Raw genomic sequence first — 16,211 nt, forward strand, 5'->3', positions numbered from 1 at the left:
AGTTTAAACATTTTCTTTATTTGTTAATTAGTAGAAATTTTATAAATTATTGATTTAATTGAATAATGTTTTTCCAGCTTTAGATTTGTTGTAATATAAAAAGGAAATTTATTGTTATTAATTAGTTAATGAAATAGGCAATGAAATATCGTGCATGTACTTATCCTTGAAAATGATAGTTTAAGTTATGGTAAGATTTAGTAACAACCGCAGTAAAAAGAAAATTTTGGAATGTAAAATTAGGCGGGAAAATATTTTATCACAAAATGACATGTATCATTTGAGATTCGCCTTTAGTATAGATTTATTATTTGTTATTTATTATTATTATTGATTGATAGATTTAAAAAAAAAACAAATTTAATCATGAAATATAGTGTTAAAATAAGTATTAATATAATGTTTCATAACAAAAAATTTTTATATTTTTACTTATATATATATATATATATATATATATATATATATATATATATATATATATATATATATATATATATATATATATATATGAGGGTCAAACTGTCAATTATTCGGAAACAAAGGAAGATATATGACAAAGCCTTTACTTTTCACCGTTTGGGTATTACTCTATCTGTTTCGTAATAATCGCAATAGTAGGGACTAAAAAGGACACCAAGTTTTAGGAATTATAGAGCGAGACCCAAAGGGAATTTTATAATATAAAGTACTATTAGTGGAGTTAAGTTTACTGTTAATACTTAATAGAAAAGACAAAATAATTAAAAAAAATAGTAGTGTACGTGGGGTTGGTAGGAGAAAGAAATAATAAAATAATAGTCGATCCTTATCAAATAAAGAAGTTTTGCAGTTATTACAAAAAAGAAAAAAGAAAGTGTTGTGATTATTATGAAATGAATGGAGTATGTCTTTTATTTATTGTTTGAGTATTCTTGATCGGATTCCGATAAAAAAAAAGTTAAATATGGCCTTAAACACAGTCCCTTGGGTTAGAGAAGATAGGGCCTTGAGTTAACGTTGAAAACCAAATCTTACTTTGTTCGCTTTATGCTTTTATCAAGGAAAATAATTGGCAATTCTAGTCATTCAACTGCGTCGATTTGGATTTTCAAATTGGGACTCTCTCTCTCTCTACAAACCCTCACCGCCTAACTCCCTACTGCCTTCTCCCTTCTCCGTTTCTCGCTGGCGACCGGTGTTTCTTCTCCAAAACGTCGCCAGCGAGGTCTGTTATCTTTGTCTCTCTGTTATTTGTTGTTCCTCTTTGCTTTTTTCAAGGTACGACAAACGAGGATGAGTAACTTGGAGTTTTGATGATGACAACTTCATTTCTAGGTGTTTCGTTCCTTTTTTCAGTTGTTCATATTCTCACTACGTTCTTTTCCTTTTTCAGTTATTAACTGTATCTCCTTTAGTTTAGTTTGCTTTGTCGATTTTAGGCTCTTGTTTGTTTTTCTTCGGTTTAGGTGGTGTTTGCTTGTTTATTTTACTTTGCTTGATTATTTTCCTTTGTTCTTATATTTCCTTCTAGGTTCTCCTGGTACTTTTGTTTAATTTGGGTAATTTTTTCGGGATAGCTTTAGAGTTTCGAGTTTATGTTTACAGGTTCTTTGAGCTTTTACTTTGTAGAAGCTGTTGAGCTGCTGTGTTTTCTTTTCCTTGGTAATTGGGTGTTCTTATTTAAGTGTTTCTGCTCTTAGGCCCCGTTCTTTAGAGCTGCTTTGCTCTTCTGAGCCCTGCTCTTCTCTGCTCTATTTTTAAATAATAATTAATAATAACAATAATAATAATAATTAAAATTCAATAATAATAATTAATATTGTATTGATGATAATAATTTATTATTTTAAATAATTATAATAATTATTAATATTAATGATAATTAATATTTATTTATCATAATAATTATTATCAATAATAATAATTAATAATTCAAACTATTAAGAATTAATATTTAATAATATTATTAATTAATAATTCTAATAATTATAACAATTCTTTCAAATAAATAAATAATAATAATAACAATTAATAACAATTTCTTTTTATTTTTTTTTGAAAGAAAAATAATAACAATTTGCAGTATTTGCCGAGAATAATAATAACAAACAATTAATATTTTTTTAGGGAATAATAATACATAATATTTTTTTTTGAAAAGCAATACTTAATATTTATACATAGGTTGTTAACAGAAACTCCGACGGAATGTCAAATTCAATTAAGACTTGATCGAAACATGTTTGTTCAGCTATTGAACTTGATGATTGAAAGGGATCTACTACATGACGGTAAATATACTACATGACGGTAAAGTAGCGGAACAAGTAGGTATATGTCTATATATTTTAGCAAAAGGACTTTCATATCGTGATGCTTCCGACAAATTTAATCATTCTATTTCTACAATATGCAAGTACTATAACGAATGAAGTGTTGAAAGCGTTGGTTAATTTGTCCTTTGATCATTAGACCACATCGTGACTTGTCCGAGGTAATAATTTGTCTTTTATCTTTCTACTATTAACTTATATATGTTAAATATGGTACACATTTATTTATGTTTTCACTCACCTAAATCAATGGTATATGCACATAATAATAATAATAATAATAATAATAACGTTGAAATATGCTCTGCTCTGCTCTACTCGGCTCTGCTCTGCTCTACTGAAATTTAATCTGCTCTGTTGACCCCTGCTCTGCTCTGCCCAGAAGCTCAAAAGAACAGGACCTTAGTCTAGCTTTTTTGGGTCATATTATGGAGTTGTTTCCTGCCTTCATTTCTTATCACCTTTCGGATGATTTTAATGATGAAAGTATTTTCCACCTTCTTTCCTCTATGGATAATCCCAGTGATGTTGTTGTTCGTTCTTCAGAAATCAAGGAGTAAGGGAACTCCTTGTTCAAGGCTGGCAAATTTAAGCTTGCCTTTTCTAAGTATGAGTTGGCTAGTAAATTGTTGTTTTTTACTAAGTCGTATTCTTTGGAAGCTTTTTTTTCTTTTCATTTTGTTCTTTGGCATTTGCTTTGCATCTCAATCTTGCGGCTTGTGTTTTGAAGCTTCTTGATTACTCAGCTGTTATTAAACTATGTTCTTTTGTGTTAAAGTTTGATTCATGTCATATTAAGGCTCTTTATAAGAGGGGTTATGCGTGTCAAGAATTGGGCAAGCTTCGTTCCGCTAGAAAGGATCTGGTTAAGGCTACTAAAGGTGATCCTAATAATGTAGAGGTGTTAACAAAATTGCATTGTGTTGAAGGTTTGTTAGTGTCTTTGGTTTATCAGAAATAGGAAGGTAAGACAATCTAGTATGTTACCCAGGTTGAGTTGACCTCTCAAATTCCCAATGACTGTGTGACTGGTTGTCAGGTTAAAAAGTATTGTCATTAATGTCATTCATTTTTACCATTCCAAGTCTAAGTCATTAATGTCAATTCGGTTTGTCCAAGTAAAACTTCTATCCAGACAGAGGTCCCCAAGATGTAACTTATTGGGAAGCAGAGACATCTATTTCTTATTTCTTCAGTTAAGTATCCTGGTGGAATGGAGCAACAAGCGGTGTCCACTTTAAAGGTCCTGTTCAACTCCTATTTCGCAATCCACATATGCTCCAGTGTTGCATTCTTTTCCGGAGGAGGTGATCGCGTAAGAGATCTCCCACGATGTGAAGTCCAACGTAGCAATGTCCTCTACCTTTACTTCTTTACAGGTTTGTCATAAGGAACGACAGATGGTGCATATGCCCATAACAGAGTCTCAGCCGATTCCCATGTTGCAGCAGTCCTCAACTGCTCCCATGGCGTATAGCAGTTCGGAGTGCATGATTGCTTATTTTGACGTTGATAGTCATATGGAAGAGATGGATTCACAGGTGTTGGTGGGAGAAGTTAGTGATTTCAGTTTTCAGTTTTCCACTTTGCGTTTAGGTGCCAAGTCTTTGGGTCATCTAGTTTGCCGTCAACAGTCTATTTCTCATCCACGGTTAAGGAAAATAAGTTATTTGGTGGTTTGAATTAGATCATCCGCAGGTTGTCAGGTGGTTTGTGTGGGTGCAAAGCGTGATCGCGGGCCTAGCGTGGACTTCAAGTACTCCAACTTGGCTCGAATAAAGTTTGCTCGCAAGTGTTTTTGCTTACTCTAGGTTGTTAGTTGTCTTTGCTATCAGTTTTTCTTTATTAGTACTCATTGTCAAAAAAAAAAAAAAAACTGCGTGATTTGGAGATTGTGGAACACGATAAATGGAAATTTGCGAGCCATTTCAACTTCTTCCCCTGCTCACAAGTGACGCCATTTTTAATATAATTTTTTTTTAAAAAAAAAAGCTAATTTTTTGTTTTAGCTAGAAAAGGGAAGATTTAATGAATTCTCTAGAACCCTTCATTCTCACATACAAAATCTTTGTTTCTTGCTGGTTTTCTTATGCTCTGTTGCTCAAATTCTTTTCCAATTTCTTTACCTCCATTGCTCATTTCAACAGCAACGAAAACTCATCAAATCAACATTTATAATCTTAAATTCGAATTCATCTCGAGAATTTGTTACCTTTTTGGAGCATCTTTGACGATTAAATCGAAGAGTTTCGACAATCTTGAAGGAAATTCTAGGGTTTTGAAGCGATTGGGAAGGTGAAATCGATGAATTAGAGTGTGATTAAGCAGGAAAATGTGATGGATTTGAAAAAAAAAATGGAGTGTAAAAAGCCCTAGCAAAACCTCTTAGACTAAAATCGAGCAAGAATATAAAATTGAGAGCGAGGGGGAAATGGTGAGTAATTTCAAGTTTTTTTTAAGCTTTTTTATTGGCTCGCAAATCGTAATGAAGCATGCATAAAAAATCACTAGTGTTATTCCTTTTTATTACTAACTCCATTTTTTTAAATGCATTACTTGAAATTTTGCACTAATACGGAGTAATTTGTTATCTTTGACACTCCGTCACAGTGTCACACAGTACAGAACATGTTTTCCCTCCGTTTTTAAATACTTGTTCCATCTTGGGCACGTATGCCGATTTTAATCTTTAATGAATAATATCTTTAGTTTTCAATAAGTATAAATTTTAACAATTGAAAATTAATAATCTACTTATTGAGATGACTCCAACAGGTACCTACAAGATTATATTTTTTCTTATATATAAATCACAAACATTAGTCAAAGTATGACAAAATAAATAATGCAAAAAGTAGAAATGGAGCAAGTATTTAAAAATGGAGAGAATATTTCTTTTGGGTAAACCAAAATACCATACAAAACCTAATTCTGTTAAGGTTTTTGATAATATTACCCTCTTTTTGATGAGTTATCATCATTTTTTTTGGTACTAATGATGTCTTTTGACATTAATAATAACACTTTCTCTCTCTTTAATAATTCTCAACTACTTTTTTCTTTTTCTCTATCTCTCTCTAAACCCACAAATTATTAGTTTATAGGCTCGCAAATTGTAATGAAGTATGCAGAAAAGTATAAAACATAACAAGTGTAATCTAACTTCCACTTTTAATACTCCCTCATAGCATGTTTGGTTTTTTTTTTTTTTTATTTATTTTTTATTTTTTTTTTTTAAAAAAAAGAAACGTGCTGGAATAGATTAAGATAAATTGTCAAGCAGTACATAGGGAGAAATTTCCGGGTGGCAACAATTTTCCCATATTTGTTCGACCCCAAACGAAATAAGCTTAGCTAAGTGATGTGCAACGAAATTGCCATCTTTTTTTACATGTGACCAAATAACAGAATTAAAAAAGCCACAAATAGCTAGAATTTCCCCTAACACTATATCCAGCTCTAATAAAAATATAGCACCCTGATATCAAGCCTTTTAACGAGAGACAAGCAGTCAGACTCGAGAACCACATCTCTGAACCCAGCTCTTCAACAAAGTCGAGCAGCCATAGCAAGGGCCTTCGCTTCAGCCACTTCAGGAGTCCAAAAGGCTCGCACCCTTCTAGACGCAGCAAAAAGCACGTTGCCAGTCGAATCACGCGTAACAACCCCAAGGCCCACCCACTCTTCATCAGCTAGAGAAGCATCTGCATTTACCTTCACACATCCTGGAGATGGCGCAATCCATTTCTTCGGGCTTTCCCTTATCTTACTAAGGGGTTTGACATAAATACGAGTGGTGTATTTTCCTTGTTCCTCCACAAGTCAATTGACACGACTAAGAAAAATGCTATTTGGTGTTGATTTGTTTTCAAACACCTAATAATTGCGTTCACTCCAAATACACCAAGCCAAGAAAACACCTCTCTGTACCACAGTAGGGGCAACATCCTTCCAACTTTCAATAAGATCACAAATAGAGTCCTTGCTTCTCCAATTAATCATCCCTTCACATTCGCTGTCTTCCCAAAGTTCTCTGACACGCGGACAGTCAAATAAGGCATGCTGGATCGTCTCACTTTCAATGCGGCACCAAGGGCATTCATCTACTGCAATCATATGCCTCCTATGCAGCAGTGCTCTTACAGGCAGCGTGTTGGTACAGATTCGCCAAAGGAAATGGCGTGCTTTGGGACTGACATCCAAACCCCATATATTCATGAAAGCTTGGTGAAAAGCATCGAAATTACATCCCTTGCCCAACATATAGGCTGTCTTGACAGAGTACACACCAGATTTTGAGAAGGCCCATGTAATAACATCCTGTTGCTCGGTGCTGCTCAATGGGATGGATAAAATGCATCGAGCGTCCCTTTCATTGAAGACTCTGTCAATGAGCGCTGAATCCCACTCATGTCGATCGAAATCAATCAGCTCCTGAACCACATTAATTTCCTCATTCTCGCTGCTCAAAATAAATCTCCCTTGCTCGTCAGCCACCCAAGGGTCTTGCCAAGCATTAATTGAGGAACCGTTCCCCACCCTCCAAATGATGCCATCATGGACAAGAGCAATAGACTCATGGATACTCCTCCAAGAGAAGCTACAATTATACCCCACAGTAGCTTCTAAGAGAGACACATTCAGAAAATATTTAGCTTTTAAGACCATACTCATGAGCGAATCAGGAAAACGAGTGAGCATCCACACTTGCCTTCCAAGTAACGCAAGATTGAAAATGGAGAGGTCCTTGAATCGTATTCCACTTAAACACTTCGGAAATGCACATTCCCGCCCAATTCATCCAGTGGACTTTCCGTTTGTTGTCTGAATTACCCACCAAAATCTTGCTTGGCCGAGTGAATGCTTTGAATTATCGTCCCCGGGAAGCGATAGACACCCATCAAATAAGTGGGGATAGCCTGTATCACTAACTTGAAGTACTTCCTTGCCGGCTCGAGACAAAAGTTTCTCCTTCCACCCTTGAAGCTTCTTCCAAATCCTATCAAGAATAGCTCTAAATACTGCTTTTTTGGATCTCCCAACAATGGATGGAATGCCAAGATACTTCTCGTGCTTGTCAACTTGTCTCATTTGGAGAATAGCCATAATTTCTTCTCTCCTTGCTGCAATTACCCCCTTACTGAATAAAACTTCAGACTTATCATAATTAATTTTCTGCCCGGACGCTACTTCATACTGGTTGAAAATATCAACTACGACTGAGCATTCCTGTCTGTTGGCTCTAGTGAACAGGAGACTATCGTCTGCAAAGAGAAGGTGAGAGATTTCTGTAATACCTCGTATTTTTATACGTATTTTATTTAAAATAAGTATTTTGAGAAGTATTTAATTAAATTAAAATGTCTTATTTAAAGTATTTAGTTATTTATTTTAATAAGTTTGGAAACATTTTATAAAAGGAAAGTTTATTTAATTAATTATTTTAATTAAGTTGGGGTTTAATTTAGGAAAGTTTTATTTTAGGAAAGTTTTATTTTAGTAAAGTTTTATTAGGGATGGGATTAGGAAAATTAAAAAGGAAAGTTTAGGGAGAAGGGTCTTATAAAAGGGGTATAAATATCCCACATATGAGGCAAATCAAACTTTGCCCAGAGTGGAGAAAACCCAAAGTAAACTTTTCTATCCTTTTTCCTTATATTCTTTCTTTTTTCTTTCTCCTTTTTCCCTTCCCCTTTTCTTTTTTTTTGGCTGCCCTTCATCACCACCGGTCGACCACTGGCAGCGGTGGCCGCCAACAGCCAGCAGCGCCAGCCGCCGGCAGCAGCCTGGTGGCTGTTGGCTGCTAGGTTTTTCCTAAAAAAAAAAAAAATTTTAATCTTTGTTTTAAAAACCAATTTAATCCTAGATCTAAATATTAATTATGGGTTTTGTGATTTTATTTTTGATGTTTAATTATGAGTATTATGTTAATTAATTTTCAGATTATGTTTTTAATTAAAAAGCCCCAATTTTTGAAACCCTAGGTTCTTGATTTATAAATTATTGAAGGATTATGATATATAATGGTGTAAACCTTTGATTAAAGTGTTTTAAGACTAAATTACAGCAAGATTTAATTAAAATATAGTGCTGGAATTTTTGGTAAAGCATTAAAAATCAAGTTTCTTTAAGGAATTTTAATTACCCATTAATTGTGATTGAAGTATGATGTTTTAAATATAATTTCAGCTTATTTTAAATAAATTATGAGGGGTTTTGCAATAGTATATATTGCTGGAAATTTGTGTAGAGTGGATTTTAATATTCTTCTATGATTTTAAATTGTAGGAGACTTTGCAGCGAGCGATTTTTACTAATAGTGGCGATATTAAGATCGTATACAAGGTACGTTCGCGTACTTAGCATATTTATGTTGATGTAGTAGCATGCTAAATGTGTTTGATTGATTACAAGTAATATCATGCTAGGTTTGGAATGGAAATATGATTTGGATGTTATTGGTGATTGAATTATGAAGCATGATTTATTTGTGATGGATTATTGAATGGAAAATAATAGCTTGGAATATTATTTATGAACCACATATTTATTTATGGCATGATAGAGAGCATGTTTAATTAAACGAAATGTTTAATTTGGTTTGGAATATTGAAAAGGAATTTTATTATGGTTCATATAATTTTTATTGATGCTATAAGCATGAGGAAAGAGCTATATAAGTGTCCATGTACACGAGGAATAAATTGTATGTTGGTGCCTTAGTGCACTTAAGGTGTTTTTAACACTGAGGGATAGGATTTGTGGCGCATTATGCGTTTAAGGTGTCATTGGCACCGAGGTAGAATTAAAAAGGTTCAACATTTAATACTATGTGGTCACTAATTATTCAAGAATTAAATTGGTGTATTTGATTGATTGAATAATTATTGCTGATTGAATGATTATGGTTTGAGAGTCATCACCCAGTTTAATAATCTGTAAATAACGTAAAGTGAAAGAGATTGCGCACCAAAACTCTTGGAACATATATACCTTGAGTATGAACATATGGGGGGAGTTATGTGACTTTATATTTGATCATAACTTCTACTGGAACAGGACGTTGTACATTCCTTTTATTATTATTATGCGCAGGAATTCCGTCACCTACGTGTGGTTTTTGATGCTGGCACGGTTAGCTCCCGTGTCAGTAACCTCAATTTATTGGGGGAGGTTACTGGGAAACCCATTCGATGCGTAATCCACGCTAAATAAATTATTTAGTGTCTAGTGAGAACTTTTATTCAATGTTGAATGCTTGAAAAACAGGTGCAACAAGGTAAGTCGTGTGTTGATAGGGAATTGTATGCTAGTGTATTAATTACGCTTATGTACTCAGCTTTGCTGATTGTGTGTTTTGTGTGTTATTGGCCTTGTCTTTATCATGGCCCTATGATGACCCATTTTTAATGGAGAGTGGTGGAAATAGGTAGAGATAAGCTTTTCAGGTGATGAAGCATTTTCATGAATGGACATGAGTGAAGAGCGAATCATGGTAGTTTCTATAAGTATATGATGTGTTTATTGCTTTAATTATTTATGATATTATTATTATGCGTGACTAACGAAAAGGTTTTGAGTTTGGGTTTGGTTTTAATAAGGGCCTATAATGGTTCCAAGTTGTAGGTTGATTTTTATTTTACTTCGTTTGACTTTGGTTTGACTTTACTTTCGTTGATTGACTTTTCAAGTTGACTTGTTTTAAATGATTTTGAAATTTGTCTTCCGCTGTGTGTCTTTGATAGTTGCCTTAGTCGTTACCACAGTGGCGGTAATGTCTTAGATATTCCTATTAAAGTTTTAAACAGGGCAAAACGGGTACTTTAAAAAGTAAGGAATTTCTAGGGTGTTACAATTTGCCCGCTCCTATTAGCTCTGGCCCCATGAAGGGCACACTCCTACAATTTTTTCCGTAACATTCTGGAAAAGGCGTCGGAAACCAAAATGAAAAGGTACGGAGACAAAGGGTCTCCTTGCCGGAGTCCACGGGCCGGAGCTATATCACCACAAACTCCTCCATTAACAATGTAGGAGTACGAAACAGTAGAGACACATTGCATCACTAAATTTACCCAGCTCCCATCAAACCCCATTGTAAGTAACAATTGTCGGAGAAAACCCCACTTAACACGATCATACGCCTTACTCTTATCAAGCTTCATGGCAACAATCCCCTTACGGCTTTTGCTCCGCACTTTCATTGTATGGAAGATCTCCAAAGCAATTAAAGCATTATCCGTAATAAGTCTTCCAGGGACAAAAGTGCTCTGATTTTCCGTGACAATACTAGGAAGAATATTTTTTAGCCGCAAAACAAGAGCTTTAGACATCAACTTGTACAAGACATTGCAGAGTGCAATAGGTCTAAATTCAGTCATATTTGTTGGCTATTAACTTTCGGGATCAGAACAATGTTAGTATTATTAACACAGCTAGGGGAAAGGGTGCCATGTAAAATACTACTCACAAAATTAAACACATCATCACCAACAATATGCCAGAAACATTAGTAAAAAATAGCATGCATACCGTCCGGCCCCGGGGCTTTGCAAGGGTGCATTTGCTGAAGAGCCGAGAAGATTTCCTCTTTGGTATACGGTCTCATAAGCTCATTATTAATAGTCTCCAAAATGCACGGCTCCATTCCCTCCAATACTCGGTGAATATCAGTTTGAGATGGGGAGGTCGAGGAAAAAAAGTCTACATACTAATCAGCAATAATATTCTTTGAATCCTCCTTGCTAGTCTTCCATTCACTTGACGAGTCAAAAGCCCCTTTATTTTATTTTTCTTCTTCCGTTGCGAAGCTTTGTGGTGATAATATTTAGTGTTGCAATCCCCATCCCTAACTTCCATAGCCCGCGATCTCAAAAACCAAAACGCCTCATTCTTATCATTGAGATCCTCGAGTTTGCTCTCAAGGGCAGCACATTTGTCGCAGCTCTCAGAGGTCACAGGTTCTTTTTGAGCCTCATGTAACAACTTCTCAACACTATCTATCTTCTTACCCAGCTTAGAGAAAGTCTTCGCACTCCAACTTTTGAGCCCTTGACCAACAACAACGAGCTTATCACATATTGGGAGCCTAATAGCTTTATCCCAATCCTCTTTAACAGTAAGCTCACACTTCTCTTCAAGCAGCCAACATGTTTCGAAACGAAAGCGTGTTACTCCACGCTTCACCCTCTTCTCTGGAGGCGACTGGCATAGTAGGATGGCAGCATGGTCAGACTTAAAGCGCACCAAGTGTCTGACAGATGCTCGAGGGAAGAGCTGCCCCCAAGAAGGGGAGGCTAGATACCTGTCCAGACACGGATGATAGTGGTAGCTGAATTCCCCCTTTCCTAAGTGTACCATTGTCCTTCGAAGCCGAGGTCATGAAGGTTATAGACATCCATGGCCTCCCGAAAGCCTTCAATTTCTCTCCTAGTTTTGTCTGTCCCACCATCTTTCTCCCCATAACTCAGAATTTCGTTGAAGTCACCCCCAAAAACTATAGGAATGTTCACATTCTCACACAAATGCTTCAATAAAGCCCATGTGTTGTGTCTATCCTCCTCCTTCGGCCACCCATAAATTCCCACAAACCGCCATACAATATTCCCATCTTGTCTTACATCACCACAAATATGGTTTTGAGAGAATGAGATGAGAGTAAAGTCCACCCCACTCCTCCAATACAAATAAAGACCACCTGACTTCCCACGGCTAGACACTCCAAAAGCATTAGAGAAATCTAGCTGATCTTTAACCCTCTCTGCATCACATTTCTTTATCATAGTTTCCGACAAGAATATCAAGTCGGGGGCATAAAGATTACTCCACCTGCGGAGTTGACAAACTGACCGAGGATTTCCCATTCCCCGGCAGTTCCAACATAGGAGACTCATTGGTTCCGGCGGGGTTGGTCATCACCAACCTCCGCCGATACAGTACTCGAAGCAACATTGTCTTCCCTCTTGCTCTTCTTCCCAATGTTGAACCCCTCCACTTCCATTTCATCTAGCTCAAGGCTACGTTTTTGTGACTGAAGCTGACTAGCTTGATTTACATCCCTTCTGCCTTCCCTTGCAATTCTCTTCCACCCCTTTGAAACCCCTCTCTATTTCGGTCCCACATTACCAAAAATGAAAGCAGGCACGTGTGATGCTAAGTTGTTGGTTTTAGCGTCCACATCATTTTTAGAATGATGAAGTGTCACCTGCCTCCCCTCGGTGTATGTGTCTTGGGAATTAGTAGCAACCAATGTCCTCTCCACATTATCTTCACACACTTTCCCACTAGTCATCAAAATTGGAGTCATTCCCTCAAGCTGCTCATTCCCTTGAGATAGTGCTTTTTCACTTTTTGCTTTTGTAACAAAAAAAGCTTTTTTCTTTGACAAGACCTCCATCTCTTCTACTTCTTTAGACCTGCCCTTTCTTGGAGTTGCTTTCAGATTTGTTCCCCACCCCAGCTTCCTACTCTTCTCCTCTTCAGGCACCGCATGACAATCTCTCTCGGAATGCCCCATGATACCACAAGCAAAGCAGAAGTATGGTAATCTTTCATAAGCAAAGTCTACCATGATCTCACAGCCCTTCTTGTCTAAGATACGTTGAAAACGTCTAAGAGGTCGAGTCGTATCTAGCATTATTCACACCCTTCTATACCGCCCAATCCCCAATAGGTCATCTTCAATCTCTAATATCTTTCCCATCCCATTCACGATCGCTCGGACATGAGCATCCGACCGACAATTGAATGACAAATCTTAACACGAACCCAAAAAGGTGAATGAGTTAATCGCACCTCTTCCGGTTGTTCATATCCTTCAACTTCTTTCAACAAGATTAGCATATTATCAAAGCACCAAGGTCTACCTTCTAAAACCCTCTCTTTATCCCTCCAATGAAAAAATTGGAAAGCAAACATACTAGGGCTAAAAGTTCGAATTACCAGTCCATGTGCCGGAGCCCAGATACTCGTCATTGTCTTTTTGAAGGCCTCAACATTGAAATTCCGTTAAGTTAGAACCCTTCCCATCAGCATTAAGGTTAGGTTCGATTCAGTCTGATTAGGGCTTATATCTCCCAAATCAATCGCTTCTCGTGTCTCGTCACCAATGCTAAGGTTCGCATAATGTTCAGAAAGATCGTCCGCCATTGCTGAAATCAAGAAAAGAAACCACCCACAGCAGTAGAACTACCGGCAATCACCAGTAGAAGCGCTATCGAAGCCGACAAGGAGTGCCCTTTCTTTCGAGGGAGTTTATGTGATCTCCATAGCATGTTTGGTTAGTGTATGTTTTTAATTGGAAACTAATACGATTAAACCAACACCATTACCGAGTGTTTAGTTAAAAGACATGGTAACAATTACCATTACTTAAGGGTAATGAACACCTCTCATTAATAACCTCGTGTAACAAATACCCTTATCCTCCTCAATCACAAAATTTCCAAATTCTCTCCTTTAGTCCCAATATTTCATTTTCTCTCTCCTCTTCTCTCTTCTAGCTATCTTCACTAAGCTACTAGCTGCTATGTTTGGTAAGACGTGAGATTAGGGCTTCAGATCTTCGTCTTTCTTGCAATTGTTTGTAAGTTTTCAACTTTAAACTTTTTTTTTTCATTCACATACGTATATACTAAATTATAATTATAATGTTTTTTTTAGCATAAAAACTCTAAATCTATCCAGAGTTTTCATGTTCAATTCTAACCATTAAAACTTCAAATAGAGGGGGCAGTGACGGGTTGGTGATGCGGAGATAAAGGGGCAATGACACGACACAAAGGAAGAGATGGGATGGTGGCGTTGCGGCAAGGAGGGGTGGTGGATAGTGGTGGTGTGGTGACACCATGAGAGTTAGTATGAACGTAGTGTATAAGAAAAGATAAATTACCAAACAAATTTTTATATCAAAGGGAGTTACTTTCCATTCTCTTCCTTTCCCTTTTTTAAACTCTTTCCCTTTCCCTTTGATGAACCTAACGGCCCCTTATTTATTTAAGTTGATTAAATTGCCTAAACCTATGTGTCAGTCAATGTATAACTGACAAGGGAATAACCGCATCGTCAAATGTCTATCCCTAGATTAAATATAATTTATAACACTCAACTAACCTAATACAAGTATATGGCAAGAAGAGGGGTTGAACCACAGGGAACAGTTAAGCACTACCAAATGCTATCAATAACTAAGCTAGTCCGGAATAGGGAAAGTAAACTAAAACCTAGGACACTAAAACAAGAAATAAAACACTAAGGGAAATGGTTTAGGAATAGCATTCACTCAAGTATAAACAAAGGCATGGAAGTTGGATTAATTATGAACTAAACATGCTTGAATATTGAAGTAAGGTCCAATCTAGCCACCTGTCGGGGTCAATTGGCTTCTCCTAACATAGCCTCTATGTTGTCACATTAGAACCATATACTAGGAGGTGCTATCAAATAACAATCGATATAAATGAATCTTTCTAGGTCCGCTATCACATCTTCTAATAAAAATTCACTCCCAATCAACTAATAACATGCATTTTGCAAGTAGATTGAAGAATATCAAGCATAAAAAGACTTTAATCACAAATAAATCAATTCTAAACCCTAGAACATGCTCAAGATCCAACTACACCACAACCATCCCCTTAATGGGGGAATTACTCACTAATCATGCTAATAACAAGATTAATCAACAAATAACCAAGCATCAACATGATTAACAAGTAATACTAACAACAAAAACAATAATCAAAAGAAAGCAATGAAAATAGAGGAGAGAGAGTTAGAGATTCTCATTGATTGAAGGTGAAAGTCTACAAGCAAGATGATCAATCTTCCTCTTCAAGATCCAAGCTCAACAATGGTGAAACCCTCACTTTCTCTCTCTAAACTACTCTAATCCTAAGCTAAGCATAGAGAGAAGCTCCTAATCTAACCCTAATCCTAATTAGATGAAAGAGAAAATGTAAGAAAACTAGGAAATTAGATGATCCTCTCCTTAAGGAGGTCGTACACAAAATATATACATCCCCCAAAAACCGAGCACAAACGAAATAAAACGCGAGAAAGACCCAGAAAGCCACGCCCGCGGGGCAAGGGCCGTGCCCGCGAGGTCCAAGGGCGCACCCTCTCCTTGGCTTCTCTTGGGCATCTACCGCTTGAGGAGGGCTGGGAGCTCACCAGCGTCCCGCGCCCGCGGAAGCAGCAGCCGCTCCCGCGGTGGCCTGTGCCGCGCTCGCGGCGGCCTGGGCTATCAAGGGGTTGGCTGCTGGCTGCTGGCTGCTCGCGCTACTCTGGCTGCTGGCTGCGGCCTTGGGCTATTTGTGCTTGGTCGAGCTTGCTTGGCTTCCCGAACTTGGCTCCGTTGACTTCCTTAGATGCGCTTGAACTTCCTCCTCGATAATTGAATCTCGGGAAACTCGACACACCTACAAAACAAGTCAAAGAAACGGAGAAGCGAGAGAAATAGTCGAGAAATGAATAAAATAATATGAAAACCATTAAAAGCACGCATTTCTCTAAACTTACACACAAGCACGTAAATCAAGCATTATTACCTAAAAACGAGCATAAAACTACGAAGAAAACCTACCCTAAGAGTGACATGTCACTCATCAATAACACTTAAAAAAATGACACGAATGAAGGGATTACTAATGAGTTAAATATGACAAGCCTCCAAGTTATCTAACATTTTACCAATTGGATACTATGTTTTTTTTCGCTTATTATATAGTTTGGGACGTTGGGTACTTTGGATTGGATTCCGGCCAAAAAGATTAAATACGATCCAAAACATAGTACCTTGGGTTAGAAAACACAGGGTCGTAAGTTAACAGTGAGTTAACATTAAAAACTGGTATTCTTTTGTACACTTTGCACTTTTATCGAGAAAACCAATTGGTATTT

At 36.8% G+C, this 16,211-nt stretch overlaps 1 protein-coding gene across 1 annotated transcript; it reads right to left on the minus strand.

Annotated features, from left to right (window-relative positions):
• Window positions 1–11,015: 11,015 nt before the first annotated feature.
• On the minus strand, window positions 11,016–12,094 carry LOC145583900 (uncharacterized). Its single transcript, XM_081640853.1, has 2 exons — window positions 11,670–12,094; window positions 11,016–11,616 (listed from the first exon to the last, which is right to left on the minus strand). Exons 1-2 carry the CDS (start codon window positions 12,092–12,094, stop codon window positions 11,016–11,018), a joined length of 1,026 nt encoding a protein of 341 aa, XP_081496979.1.
• Between the last annotated feature and the right edge of the window lie 4,117 nt (window positions 12,095–16,211).

The sequence above is a fragment of the Chenopodium album genome, chromosome 16, assembly GCF_948465745.1.
Source record: "Chenopodium album chromosome 16, dcCheAlbu1.1, whole genome shotgun sequence".
Lineage (NCBI taxonomy): Eukaryota > Viridiplantae > Streptophyta > Magnoliopsida > Caryophyllales > Amaranthaceae > Chenopodium > Chenopodium album.